The sequence below is a fragment of the Pinus tabuliformis genome, chromosome 2_1 (assembly GCF_031772625.1).
Source record: "Pinus tabuliformis cultivar Carrire ecotype Pingquan chromosome 2_1, CPIR1, whole genome shotgun sequence".
NCBI classification, from domain to species: domain Eukaryota; kingdom Viridiplantae; phylum Streptophyta; class Pinopsida; order Pinales; family Pinaceae; genus Pinus; species Pinus tabuliformis.
In genome coordinates, this window is record NC_142299.1 from 845,551,828 (window position 1) to 845,566,497 (window position 14,670).

A 14,670-nucleotide genomic window follows, 5' to 3' on the forward strand; every position below is an offset into this window, starting at 1 on the left:
CTTTTATTTGTATCATATCATCTGAATAACTTCAACCTTTCAAAGCTTCATTCCTTCAGGAACATCATCATTATTCTTATAGCTCCCTCTTTCCATCATGCTCATCAATTTTATCAAGTCATGAACATCTTCAACATCTTGAAGATCATGTACCTGCAAATCTTTCAACAAGTACAAATATACAAGAGTATGAAGTTAACTTTATCAAAATAGGATTAACATATCATTGTAATGGAAGCATCAAAACAATCAAGCTTTAGACATCTAAAACCTAAACCTAGTTAGGTTTACAATCAACAAGAGTTACATCTTTTCATAATCTAGACTTCAACAACTTTGCTAGGGTTTTGTCAAAAACCTTAGATTCCATCATCGAGACTTAAAGCCTTAGATATCAACAACTAAATCAAGTTAGCAATCCAATCATAACATTTTACATCAGGGGTTTCAATATTATGCTCTTAGAATTTGATGTCAAACTCTACTAGAGTTTGTGCGATAAAATTAAATCATAGATATCAACAACAAAGTTAGTATCCTAGCATTTCATATCTAGGGTTTCATTATTATTTCCTTACATCAATCTCTTACTAGGGTTTTTATCATAAACCCTAGACACACATCAAACTCCAACAATTTTTACCAGACTAAGGTTTCAATTATGTGGAAGCTCATACACCTAGGGTTTCATTTCTAGGATTGACTATCGCAAGGGTTTTGTCATAAACCCTAATTCATCAAACCCTAAAAATCTAAGGTTTCATAGTCATCAACAACAAACCCTAAAAGGCTAGGGTTTCATAATATCAACAAACCCTAAACATCAAGAGAGTAGGATTTCATTATAGGTTCTAGACTTTAGCAAAAAACCCTAAGTAGACTAGGGTTTCATCATTATTGTCAACATACCCTAAGCACCAAAAGGATAGGGTTTTACAGTGAACCCTAAAGGTTAGGGTTTCACCAAAATGAACAAATGGTAAGAGATAGTATGACAAGGGTAGATTTAATCTAGTGATTAATCACTCTAACAAGAATCTTTATGATTCAAAACCCTAAACATAAGAAAGATAGTAATACAAGGCAAATTTAAAAAAGATCGTACCCTTTTAATGAAGAATTTTAGCTACGAAACTTTATATATACCTTGATATTCTTCCTTTACAAACCTCGTAAGGTTACCTTATTGAAGGACTCCCTTTGAATTATGATAGCATCTTCATGGATCATTTTCCTTATGAGTCAACTTGTGCCCAAGGATCCAAATTGATTTACCAAGTCACCAAAATATATACCTGCAATATTTATTAACAAACACAAAAACCAAAATATACAAGTACAATAGTGTGATGATGTTAATTTAAGATGACAATGATATGTTCTATGCTTTAGCACAATTTACTTCAATGTTCCTTTAACAACTCAATGACAATTTCCAATTATATCGATTAGCAATTGCGTTAACTTAATCACATTGACAATAAATGCAGATAAAAGATGAAAACATGTGCAAAAGACAAGCCAAGACAAGAGGACACAAGATTTGGCGGATGGCAGGGAAAAACCCCAATGTGGGAAAACCCTTTGATCAAATCTTCTTCTTATTATTCAATAGTTTAGTAGAGAGAGAGAGAGAGTACATAGATCAAATTCACTTGCCCAATACATAGTCAAAACAACCTTGTCAAAATCAGCAGTCAACAACAGTCAACTGCAACCCTGGAGTGACCTCTCTCCCAAGCTGTACGAACCAATCAAGAGAAGAGAGAGAGATTAAATGATGTGATGAGTGATGTCCAAATGAGGAGAGAGGTCACTCCTATTTATGCAATTCGTTGAGGGTGAGGATACACATCCATTGGGCTTCTTGAGCCTACATTTCGCTAAGGTCGACCTTGACAATTTTTGCATGAGAGAGAATAAATTCAAAATTCCACTTTTGCTTGTCAGAATGAGATGATCTTTATATCAAAATTGGACCTCTCGAAAAGAGGAATCCAATGCAATAATCATCTTCATCATATGAGCTGTCATAAGGTGGAATTTGGCCCTAGTTGCCAATTTTAACACTCCCTCTCAACTAGGGAGAATTCCACCTGCCAATCCATCTGTCATCATCATACCATCTTGTCATCATGTACCATCTCTGCCATCATTTCTCTACTCTATTGAACCATGCAGTAATAATGAAGAAGTGATCGAGAGTGAGTCACAAGACCTTACCACTCTCCACTGGAAAAAGTCAGTTCTTGATCCCAAATCAGGGTTACCTTATTGAAGGACTCCCATTGAATTATGATAGCATCTTCATGGATCATTTTCCTTATGAGTCAACTTGTGCCCAAGGATCCAAATTGATTTACCAAGTCACCAAAATATATACCTGCAATATTTATTAACAAACACAAAAACCAAAATATACAAGTACAATAGTGTGATGATGTTAATTTAAGATAACAATGGTATGTTCTATGCTTTAGCACAATTTACTTAAATGTTCCTTTAACAACTCAATGACACTATTGTACTACAGGGCTTCCTTACTAGCTTCAATGGCGCCACGATACTCTGCTTCTGTTGAAGAAAGAGAAATGGCACTTTGTTTCTTACAAGCCCATGTAATAGGTCCAGAACCAAGAGTGAAGGCATAACCCGTAGTAGACTTCCGATCATCAGGGTCAGCCCAATCAAATTCAGTGACACCAACCAATAGAGGAGATGCTGCTGCATTGTAATGAATCCCAAATTGGACTATACCTTGAACATAACGAAGTATTCTTTTAGCTGCTTTCCAATGACTTTCATGTGGGTTTTGCATAAACCGAGCAACAAGGCCAACAACAAAGGAAAGGTCAGGATGAGTATGGGTCAGATACAAATTTTTTCCAACAAGCTGATAGTATAAGGTAACATCAACTTCAGGGGAAGTACAAGTGATTGAAAGTTTGGCTTCAAACTGAAAGGGAGAAGGGGTTGGCTTACAGTCTTCCATGTGAAAGTGGCGTAGAAGATCACAAGCATACTTGGACTGGGAAAGGGAAATACCTCTTTGGATTGCAAGACTTGAAGACCAAGAAAATAATGCAAGTGTCCTAAGTCTGTCATTTCAAACTTCTTTTTAAGGCTGGACTTCACATGGTTTATAAGGTTGGGATCACTACTAGTAAGGATAAGATCATCAACATAAAGAACAAGAATGATAAGAGACTTACCCACTTTCTTGGTGTAGACAGTATTGTCAGAATGACACCTAGAAAATCCAGTATCTAAAAGAAAGCTATCCATTTTGGCATACCAAGCTCGAGGGGCTTGCTTGAGACCATAAAGGGATTTCTTAAGCCGACATACAAGGTTGGAGTCTGTTTGTATAAAGCCGGGAGGTTGTTCCATATAGATTTCTTCATGCAAGCCCCCATGCAAGAAAGCGGATTTAACATCCATTTGATGGACTTCCCATTTGAAAGAGGCAGCAAGGGAAAGAACAAGGCAGATAGAGTTCATTTTGGCAACAAGGGAGAAGGTTTCAGTATAGTCAATGCCTTCAACTTGTGAAAAACCCTTAGCAACAAGACGAGCTTTATGTTTATCAACTTTTCCATTTGGTCCAAACTTGGTTCTGTAAACCCATTTGCATCTAACAAGTTTTCGTCCCTTTGGAAGAGGAACAAGGTCCCATGTATCATTTGCCAATAGTGAACGATATTCTTCATTCATAGCTGCGTTCTAATCTAGATGGCCTGAAGCTTCTGCAAAGGTGTCAGGATCATAATTTGCTGAAGCTTGAGGCAGTAAAGAAGAGGAATTTGGGCACCTCAAGGATCCTGCCCCTAGTATGTAGTCCTCTTGACTACAACTCGATATCTCTCCACCTCTTCTCTAGAGGCGCATGAGCACTCATGGCACAATCGTCATCAGTCTCGACCTCTTTCTCCGCCTTAGCTGGAGCTGCCTTTGAATCAGAAGCCTCTCCCTTGTTTTTCTTCCTGGGACATTGGGATGCATAATGTCCCAACTCCCCACAATGGAAGCACTTAACCTTGGAGATGTCCTTCTTCTTCCTCTTCCCTTGCTGTCCCGCAGATGCTAGAGCCGCATCCTCCTCCTCTTTCTTGATTCGACCTCCCTTGCCACTACTCCCTGCCTTGGTCATCCTCCTGATCTCTTCCTGGCGAAGAGCTGCCCACATCTCCTCCCAACCGGGAAGAGTAGCCCTGCCCAAAATACTTTGGACAAATGTCTCCCACTCCTCGGAGACTGCATTCAGGGCAGTCCTGACCATAAATTCTGGATCCGGTGTAGACCCCACGGAAGTAATTTGGTCGCGAATCTCCTGCAACCTGAGAAGGAATGGATCTATCTGCTCTCCCTTCTGCATCTGATATGACCACAACTGATTCTCCAATAGCATCTTCCGCTGTACAGAAGAGCCCTGGTATAAGGTGGTCAAGGTGTCCCACATCTCCTTTACTGTGTTCTTTTCAGCAATATGTGGTATGACATGATCTTTGACCTCTTCTAGGATCATGCACTTCGTCCTTGCCATTGCATCCTCATACTTCTTGTTCTCAGCTGGGTCAACTGGGATAGCCACGGTTTTCAAGGCATAGTCCTTGATGCGATGTCGATCCAGGACTGCCAGGATCCTGGCCTTCCAGATGACAAAGTTGGAAGCCCCGTCCAACCTGTCCTGATCCCTTAGTCCGTTCACTGCCATATCAGCTCCTCTTCTGGACTCCCTCTGAGTCTTGATTTCCCTTCTGGAAATCCTCAGGCCAACTGTCGAACCGCTCCTCTCCAATCCTCCTTGCAACTGCAACTTGGATCTAGATTCCTTGGCTAGAAATCCGTTGAGGTAGTGACTCCCTCTACCTTGGTCCCGCCTCCTTAGACACTGTTATGCTTTGACAGAAACAACGTCCCACCAGCTCCTCAAATCACAATCTGCCCACAGTTCCCCAAGCCCCGACAACCGAAGAAACTGAGCCTTTCAGACTTTGTGCAATCCCGATAAAGGCTGAATCTGCTCCTCATGGCCACAACGTCGATCCTTCCTGGCTGAGAAAGATGACTGGGCACTACGTAGGTCTGATCTGCCCCTCTGCCTCTGCGCTGACCCTCCTCCTGGCTCGAAATGATGACGCAGGCTCTGCGTCACTTCCTCTCTTGCTGCTTCTGCTCTGGAACAACGCTGTCTCTCGGGACAACTGCTTCTGCTCAAAATTCTTCAGATTTCTCCAGTTGGCATCTTCAGTTCTCCTGTGATCTGCAATGCTCTGATACCATGTGGAAATTTCTAAGTCTGACACATTAGAAATCCCTACTGCATTATCTGGTTTATTATCTCCTACTTGTTTATTCCATTAAGAAGTTATTTATTAACATAAATACCGAAATAAACACAAATGCAACGTTCACACATATACAAATCAACAACTGAAATAACTGAGACAATCACACAAGGGACACTGATATTTTTGGACAATCGTCCCTGGAAAAACCCAATGTGGGAAAACCGGTGCAACAGATATGAGGGTTTTATTATTATGCAGTTTCTGAATACAACTAGGGTGCCAGAAATGGCTCACCCTTTAGAGATTTTCCTTGGCAGAAGTACCTCTCCTTGGAGACAGATATTCCGGCTGATTAGCAACCGGATGATTGATCAGCAACCGGATGACTGATCCCACAACAACTTCGACAGTTCCTTAGTTGGACAGCGAACGCTGCTCCAAGCTTCTCTCTGGAACTGCGTCACCCTCTAGGGACTGTGTCACCCTCTATGGCTCTGCATTTGCCTGTCAGCTCCCAGTCTGCCCCACGAAAATTCCTCAGTGTTGCCTCTTCAGCCCAGCGTCAGCTCTGCTAGCCTCTGTGCAGCCTTTGCTACCTCTGCGTCAGCCTCTTGGCCTTTTGCGTCAGCCTCTCAGCCCTCTGCGTCTTCTGCGCTGGCCCACTCAACCTCTGCGTCAGTCCTGGTTGCCTCTGCGTCAGCCTTCGAAGGCTTTGCGCTGTCTCTCTGGCACTTTCTCTGCCTCTCTGATATGTATTCTCGGCCTTCTGTCGAACTGCCCCTCGTTGCAACAGATCACTAACTCGATTTCTCAGCAAACCCTGCCCCAGAAAATCAAATTCTTGATCAACTTGGTGTGTCTCCAATTGACCCTCAAGCCTCCTCTTATACTTTTCTTGTTGACGATTCAACGGCCGAGATTAAGTCCTAATCAACAGCTAAGATTAGATTTGGCTTGATCCTCATTATTTAGAACTTTCTCACCCATATTATATTAATACACATTTATATTTTAATTTTCTTATGTTTAGACTTAGGGTCTCATTAAAAATATTAATTATTTTAATATCTCTCCATCTAGGTGGAATTTTCCCAAACGATTTCTGGGTCTTGGAGATCTCATGTGCCTTAGCCTCTCCACCAATTTTCATGGCTAGAGCACATCCGATGCTACCAAAAATCAACACACAGGTGAGGTATCCCTTCAAGAGGAGGTCATGGGCCCACAAAACGAGGGTACACACACCAAGAGGGTTATTGAATCTACATATCAATTTTTACTAGGTTGGCTTTAACCATATCTTGTAATACGATAAAAGAGTAAAGAATATGGCCTTGGCCATAATTACAAGTCCACAATAATACATATGAATGGGTCGTGGCCACATGTATGGATTACATCAATAATTGCAACATTTTGTCATGTTTTCATACTTGCCAAGTTTTTCTTCCTCTCCGAGTCAAACCCTTGGGTCTTCTGCCTCGTTGAGTATTTTCCCTAGTCAATTCTTGTAGTGTTGCAAGTAGACTGCACCTAGTGTGCAACTCTGTGGAATTGTGGCTTTAGCACATCAATCCGGACCAGAATCTTGGTTAACTCTTTTCATTCTTTTTGACAGGGAAAACTAGCTGAGTTGAGAGCTGGGATGGATAGCAATGAGTTTGATGCTGTACAGGAAGCTGCCAGAAAAGCCTCCTCTTCTCCAGTTACTACAAGAACGATGAAACCGATTAAGGCTGGGTAAATTTAGTCTGTTACAGTTTCAGAAGTATAATGAGGACTTTCATGTTTCTTTACAACTGATTGGTTTACCTTGTGAAACAAGATTTAGCAGTGTGATTTAATTACTTTGACTCCTTTTCATTGCAGCAAACGTCATAAAAAAATCAATGTTTCAACATCTCTTCAGCATGGAACTCCCTATTTTACTGATGTTGCAGGGAATATGAACACACTTGTTGCCAACGATAGTAACATGTGAGTCTCCTTCCCTATTGGTCATGGGTTGTGAAAGGACACTTGCTATGCTTACATATCTTAGTTTGGATAAAATGTATTCTGATTGCTCCGGCTTTAAATCAGCAAAGAACTTAACTTTGATTATAAAAAATGTACTATAGAGGAGTGAAAATCTGAAACCGGTAACAGTAAATACTCCTTAACTGTTTATGATTTGTAGTGGCAATATAAGGCATGGAGTTTTGCTAGAATGTCCAGAATGTAGTATAAACAGAAACCAAATCATGCAGTTTGTATATCTGTTCTCTGCCTTAAATAATGAATATATGAATCTGATTTTCTTGAGTTGGCAAACAAGTAGGTAGAAATATCTAAACATTGCATTACAGAACCCTAATAGAGAAAATTGTGTATAAAAATGTAACTGGTACATTAGTTTAGCCTTGGTCAGCTTCATTTAGAACAGGAAATACATTAAAACTCCATTTATACCAGATAAAATTCAATAGAACAACTATATAATATGTCTATGAGAAAACGTGTACATGGTTTGCTATTGATTGGCTGTTCACAACCTTTTTTGATTGAAATATACTTCAGTTTATTTTTATATAAACAATATTGTGCAAAGCATATTACATAAAAAGGGGTGGCTAAGGGAACACTGCCAAGAACAAGCTGACCTTCAAAATTATAAAAACACCGACCACCATAGGAACCTAGACCAGAATATTATTAATATCTGAATTGGCTAAGTACCACAAAGTTCAAAAGGTTGTTAGAATAGTTTTACCCCCATTCATGGTGGATACCAAAAGTTAAAACCACCAGAGTGCCATCAACATTACATACAAGGCAAAGTCTTCCCACAGAATCTTTGACCCTAAGGCCACTAAACCGAGAGGAGGCGGAAGGTCATTATTGTGCCAGGTACAGGATCCCATCTATTTTGTGGTGGCTCATCAGTTGGCAGGTGGGCACATTTATGGTCCAACCCAGGTTGCCTTTGAATAGTTGACATTTGTTCTCAGAAGTCATGAGTTAGATGGTTGGAAACTTTCAACTTTATCTTTGTATGGGGGCGAGGGCCTATCAATTCACCTCTATGTTGGTCCATTGTGTTGTCTTCTATGGTAGTGTTCACTACTCATTTGATTTCTATATTGTTGGAAAGCATCTTGTTGCTGCTTGATTGATTTCCCAGACAAACCTTTTGTGTTGAAAATTGGCAGCTCAAGGATGAATTTCCTTAAATAAAATCTCATTTCTAACAATTTTGGAGTGACTTTCTAAAAATAGAAAGTCATGTCTAGCATTTCAAGTTTGACTTTTCAAAAATAGTAAGTCACCTTGCACCAATTGGTAATCAAGTATAGTTGAAGGAAAATTACATAACTTATCATTAATCAATCCTAATAGTTCAATCTCAACTTAATCATCAATATTATTAACATTAAAATTATTATCCTTTATGATACTATGATATTATTATTAAAAGAAATTACAAGTCACCTTACCTTCATCACCTCAATCACTTCGCACCTCTCTCCTTGATGACTCACATGGCACTACGTAACTCTCTCTCTCTCTTAATGATACGTTACACTCTCTCTTACGCACTCATTAAAGACATGACATATTCCTTTTACACTCATTAAAGGCATGTCATAAAAAATTCCTCTTGTGCTCTCTTTAATGCATATGTTACACTCTCCTTAACTAAGGCATGCATACCTTTCTTAATGGCATAAGTTACTGAGGCATGTGTTCCTCTCTTAATGGCATAAGTTACTAAGGCATGCGTACCTCTCCTTAATGGCGTAAGTTACTAAGGCATGTGTTTCTTTCCTTAATGGCATATGTTACTCTTCCTCAAGGCATGTTGCTCCTCCTTTATGTCAAGAATTCGTTGCTCCTCCTATATATGTGTTTCATGCCTTCTCACTTGACTACTACTACTTATGCATTGTGAAAAAGAATTCGAACTTGAGAGAGAGAGAGTTCGAGAGACTTGAAGAAGATTGTGAGAGAGAGAGACTTGGAGTGTAAGAGCAGAACTTGGCGAGCCAAGGTTGATTCAGTGCTTTAGTGTTGATTCAGTTGAAGGGAAGATTGATTCAATGTTTGCATCTGCTGCTGCTTCCAGTGATCTTCTTGCTACAACGTGTTCAGATTTGGGTGAACTTACTCATTCTCTTGATCTCTCGTTGTACTCTGTATCTCTGCTGAACAATTGACATCTAATAGAAGAAGAACCTGATTGGGTTTTCCCCTTGTGGGTTTTGCCCTGGTCATTGGACATAAATTTTCTGTGTCTCATTTTGTTCTTGGCTGTCTTATATTGTGCATTTGGTTTATGTTCCATCTACAATTGCGTAACTAATATTGCAGCAGAAAGAAGTTTTAGGAATAAGTAATTGTTTCAGCGTAGAACATCAGAATTTAACATTTCGGTGGGACATGGTTGATGGAGCATGGAGTGCTCCCCCAAGTCTGCCAAAAAATGTTATTTGATCTAATTCCTTGGACATTGCCTTTGCTTGACAATATATAACAGATTGGTCACTACCACAATCTTGTTAGCCTAAGAAATATTTAAACTAGCAATCTGTGTGCGAAAAATAATTTCCATAATATCCATAGGCCAAAAGAAACTGATATAAATCATGTGTAAGGGTTTCATAAAACCGGTATTCCAACGATGGTTGTCCCTCAAAAGAGTAGATTTCCTAAGAAATTGGGGAAAGGGTGAAATGACCATACAAAGATTCAACCCACCTCTAAGCTACTTGAGCTTTTGTGCAATAACAAAAAGTATGAGTTTGGAGCAACACATAAGGCACAAGGGGGAGGAGAGAGATATAGATGTGACAAGCAACAACCTAAGACCAACACATCATAAACTAAGAACCATGCAAAATGTGATTATTATAAATTTTCAAGCCCTAGGTGACCACTGTCCTATGTTTCTCTTAATTAAATAAACTAAATCTGAACTACTAGAGAAATTTATATTTCTGAAAATGCAATAATCACACATTTAGTTGGAATATGAATGGTGAAAGCATAAACTTGATACACAAATAATTACCCCTTAAAATAAGCTTTTCATTTAAATATTCCAAGCTTACAGTGAAACCTCCATAAGTTGCCAATATTGGAAATGGTTGTTATTGATGTCAAAGGCTGTCCAAATGAAAGAGGAAATTACATAGTCAAATAGCATGTTCTGAGAATTTTCCAACAGTATATGACACCTCCCTCTAATTCCATAGAAATGAGAAGATATGAAATATTTTGTCAAGATAACCCAACCAAAGTATAGGGAGACCCCATTTGGATACCTTATCTTTGAAGGCATTTTTACTCCAATTACCTAGCTCAAATGGGAGCATAGGATATATGGTTGGAAAGATTATTTTGAGACCTTTCCAATGATATATGGCATGCCTTCTAACTCCTCATGGTTGAGGAGAAATGAATTTTTGAATATTCATTATACATTCTGCCAGTTGCACCAGTTGGCCCAGCCAGTGGACAAGTCGGCCCTAACCTAGTGTCCAAACGCACTATAAATAGGTGTGAGAAGGAGCATTTCTAACCACTCAACTCAAGCATTTAGTTCTGTGTTTAAGAAAGCGAAGGAGTGAGTACGAAATTCATATCTCATGAAGCAAGAAGAAGTGAAGCCGAGTTGAAGTAGCTTTCTGTGGAAGGGTTTTGGCACATCTTCTAAAGGGTTTTTGAGTTTGATATTGTTCTTGGGAAGGGTTTCTGATTTGTTTGACCTTTGTTTTTGAGGGTCAAGTACAGGTGTCTTTGAAGGCTAAATTTCAGGGAACAAGTTTTGTTGTTTGAAGGTCGAGTTTTAGGGCCAAGTTTTGCTATTTGAAGGTCTAGTTTAGGCCTGGTTTGAAGGCCAAGTTCAGGCCTGATTTGAAGTCCAAGTTCTAGTGTATTGGGGGCTGAGTTTAGGTAGAGCTTGCAGTTATTGTAAGTTGGTGCTCATTGAGGAATGGTGTCCTCATCTTTTTGACAGGTTGGATCTTACAATTTTTGTAAGTTGGTGCTTATAGAGGATTGGTATTGTTTTCAAGTATCTCTTTTTCAAATTTTGATTTATATTATCTGTGTTCATACATTGTGGATGATTGATTATGTGATGTGAATTCAGTTTTAAGATTAAGTGAAAATTTGTCAACAATAACGAAACACTGATTTACCCCCCTAGTATCACCAACAATTGGTATCAGAGCAGGGGCCATGGCCAGTCGAGAAGCATCAATCAAAATTTCTTTCTTTGATAGGACTGTTGGAAAATGTAGCTAGGTTTGCTCTTCATAATTGTACTTGAAGTCAAAATGTAATATATTTGTCAAAAGAAAGTGAAAAGAATTTTATTATTATTTTATTTGACTTGTTAAAGCATGGGTTTCATGCTTGGGTCAAATGTATAGGTCAAGCCTCCATTGTAGGCTCTAGGTTATTGTCAAAGTCAAAATGAGAAGACTCCTCCATCCATCTAGTCTCCTTAAGAATCCTTATCAAGTCGGCGAAACTCAAAAGAACACATGTCGGCTCACTACAACGACACATCTTCTCACCTGGTCATGTCAGCTCATTTCAATGTGGAATCAACTATATATACAAGCCCGAGAAACTCGCATTAAACACAGAAGTAGAAGTTTGATTATCTCTGAAATAAGTTCAGTCATCACATGAAGAATTTCAAGAATCCTTATCAAGTTGGCCAAACTCAAAAGAATACATGTCGGCTCACTACAACAACACATCTCCTCACCTGGTCATGTCGGCTCATTTCAATGTGGAATCAACTATATATACAAGCCTAAGAAACTCGCATTAAACACAGAAGTAGAAGTTTGATTATCTCTGAAATAAGTTCGGTCATCACAGGAAGAATTTCGGTGCCACTACAGTTGTTATGTTTCGGTATTATTACAGTGAAGGAAGCTCGGGTTGATTGCTAATATGATGAATAAACAAACTGCAGAACTATCACAGTTTCAGGCTATTACAATGAATATGTTTTGGTGCTAATGCAGTTCGGTAATATCACAGTGGGTCTATCTTGATGCTACCACAATGAATTTCGGTGCTACCACAGTGGTTCTATCTTGGTGTTATTACAGTGAGGAAGTTTCTTTCTTCAGTATCTCATGGACAACCTTCAGTGCTATCTCAGTGAAGTAAAATCGGTGTTATCACAACTAGGATGGTTCGATGCTCATTCAGTGCCATTGCAAGGATTGAAGTGTAAAGAAGGATGACTGCTAGAAGGATGATAGAACTAAAGAATGACGTGACAAGGGTGACTATATGGATGGAGGTAGTCTCGAGTCTAAGTTGTAAGGGTCTTGGTCGTCTCATCTTAAATCTACTGAAGGAAGAATTTGTGATTGGGTTTTCGCCTCGAGGGGGATCTTGCCCTAGCAGCGTGCCTATATCTTGTGTTCTCTTCTATTTGTTGCTTGGCATTAATGTTGATGATAAGAAAAGATAACTAAGAGATCTAATACTAATAATGAAAATATCACAAGTTAATGTCATTAAGAGGAAAACCATTTAACTGCCATCTCTATGGATTTTCCAATAGGAACAAATTTTGAAATTTGGAAGATAAGAACAAGAACACGCTTGATGTCTCTTGGTGTTGAAGTTTGGCAGTCTATTAACTATGATGTCTCTCAAATGCAAAAGCTATGAACTCCATTTTAAGTGGCTTGTCAGATTCAAATTTGTTAAAGTTATGTCGTGTGAACCAACTAAACCGACGTGGGACAAACTTGTAAGTAATTATGAAGAAGATGACAAAGTAAAGAAGGCAAAGCTTCAAACTTTTCAAAGACATTGAAAGCCTGGAAATGAATGATGATGGAGATGTTGCTTCTTATTTTCTTCAAGTAGATGAAGTGGTTAATTCTCTCAAAGAATTTGGTGAAGAAGTTAATGAAACAACAACTGTACAATTTTTTTTGAGGTCTCTTCCTCTGCGTTTTGATGCCAAGGTCTTTGCCATAAAAGAATTAAGGGATTTGGAGAATTTGAAAATGAATGAGTCTCATGGAATTCTCACTTCATACGAAATGAGGACAGGAAACCGATCACATAAGGAAACAACTTTTAAAGCATATAAGAAGTCAAGAAAATGCAAGTCTGGTAACTGTTCCAATGATGAATTTGATACAAAAATGGCTTGCTAATTAGACAACTAAAGAGAAAATCCAAATTCAAAGGTAAGTTGCCTTTCATTTGTTTTAACTGTGGTAAGATAGGACATTTTGTTGCTAAGTCTCCTTATAGGGAAGATATTGATGATGAAGAACCCAAAAAAAGGGTGTTCAAAGGAAAATCTTCGAAAAAGAAAAATATCTATTCCAAAGAGGATAATGATTTTTTTGAAGAATACGATTTTGATGATGACAGAAGGGCGATCCTATTTTTATCCACAAATGAGGAATCAAATATAGTCAAATCAAAGGAGCAAAAAGAAAAAGCAAAAGGAGAAAGTGTTGAAGGCATACTGGATCTTGAGACCAAACTTATCAGTGCATTAGAATAAATTGATAACCTTAGGAAGAAGAACAAGAGACTATCTAAGGAAATAATCTTTATCAACACTGAAAGAGAGGAAGAAAAAAGAGTGGAAGAAGCGTTGAACAGTTAGCTAAAAGAAAGGGAAGAAAACTGTGAAAATCTTGAAGTGGAAATTGTCTCATTAAGGAAAGAGCTAGCTAAGCTCAACAAAAAATGAAAAATTCTCAAACCCTGGATTTTATTCTCATCAGTCAAAGATCACCATATGACAAGACTAGTCTTGGTTATATGGGTGAGACTTCATACAAAGAAGATGCAAACACCAAGTCACCAAGTAAGGAAGTTGAAGAAAAATCTAAAAGCTCCAATCTCAGTAAGAGCAAGGATAGGAGATGGGAGGAGTTTGGAAACACTGCTACACCAAAAAGCTATGATGATGCTCTCAAGAAGTCCATTCGTAATGCAGGTAGCAATCCAATAAGGGACAAGGACTATCAATCTTTTTCCAAGCAAATCAATTCCTAAAGAATTGTTCCGTTTCGACAATTATATACAACTGGGTATCAAACTATTTTTCTTTCTCATTATTTCTTCTGCAAAAATTTTGGACATCAAGCAAAAGAGTGTAAAGCTTATAATGATTATGACAAAGGTTTGCACCAAATCTCTAAGAATAAGCTTGCAGACAACAAAATTAGAGGTATAGATGGCTTCAATGATATAAATCATAATTCGTTTGATCCATTATCCAAGTATAGTATAGAGCAATGTTGATAATATTGCCGAGATATCGGCGATATTCGGAAATATCGCGATATTTTCGGCCAGCCGATATATCGCCGACAAAATATCGCGATATTTT

At 38.6% G+C, this 14,670-nt stretch overlaps 1 protein-coding gene across 2 annotated transcripts in view; it reads left to right on the forward strand.

Moving 5' to 3' along the window:
* The window catches only part of LOC149203299 (uncharacterized), a 127,751-nt gene that overhangs the window by 39,941 nt on the left and 73,140 nt on the right, over positions 1-14,670 (forward strand). The window contains exons 4-5 of one of the 2 annotated variants that reach the window (XM_089403381.1): positions 6,910-7,031; positions 7,161-7,268. In XM_089403381.1, coding sequence (XP_089259507.1) covers positions 6,910-7,031; positions 7,161-7,268 — 230 coding nt within the window. The remainder of the gene's footprint in view (positions 1-6,909; positions 7,032-7,160; positions 7,269-14,670) is intronic. The other variant, XM_089403382.1, reaches the window with a different exon arrangement.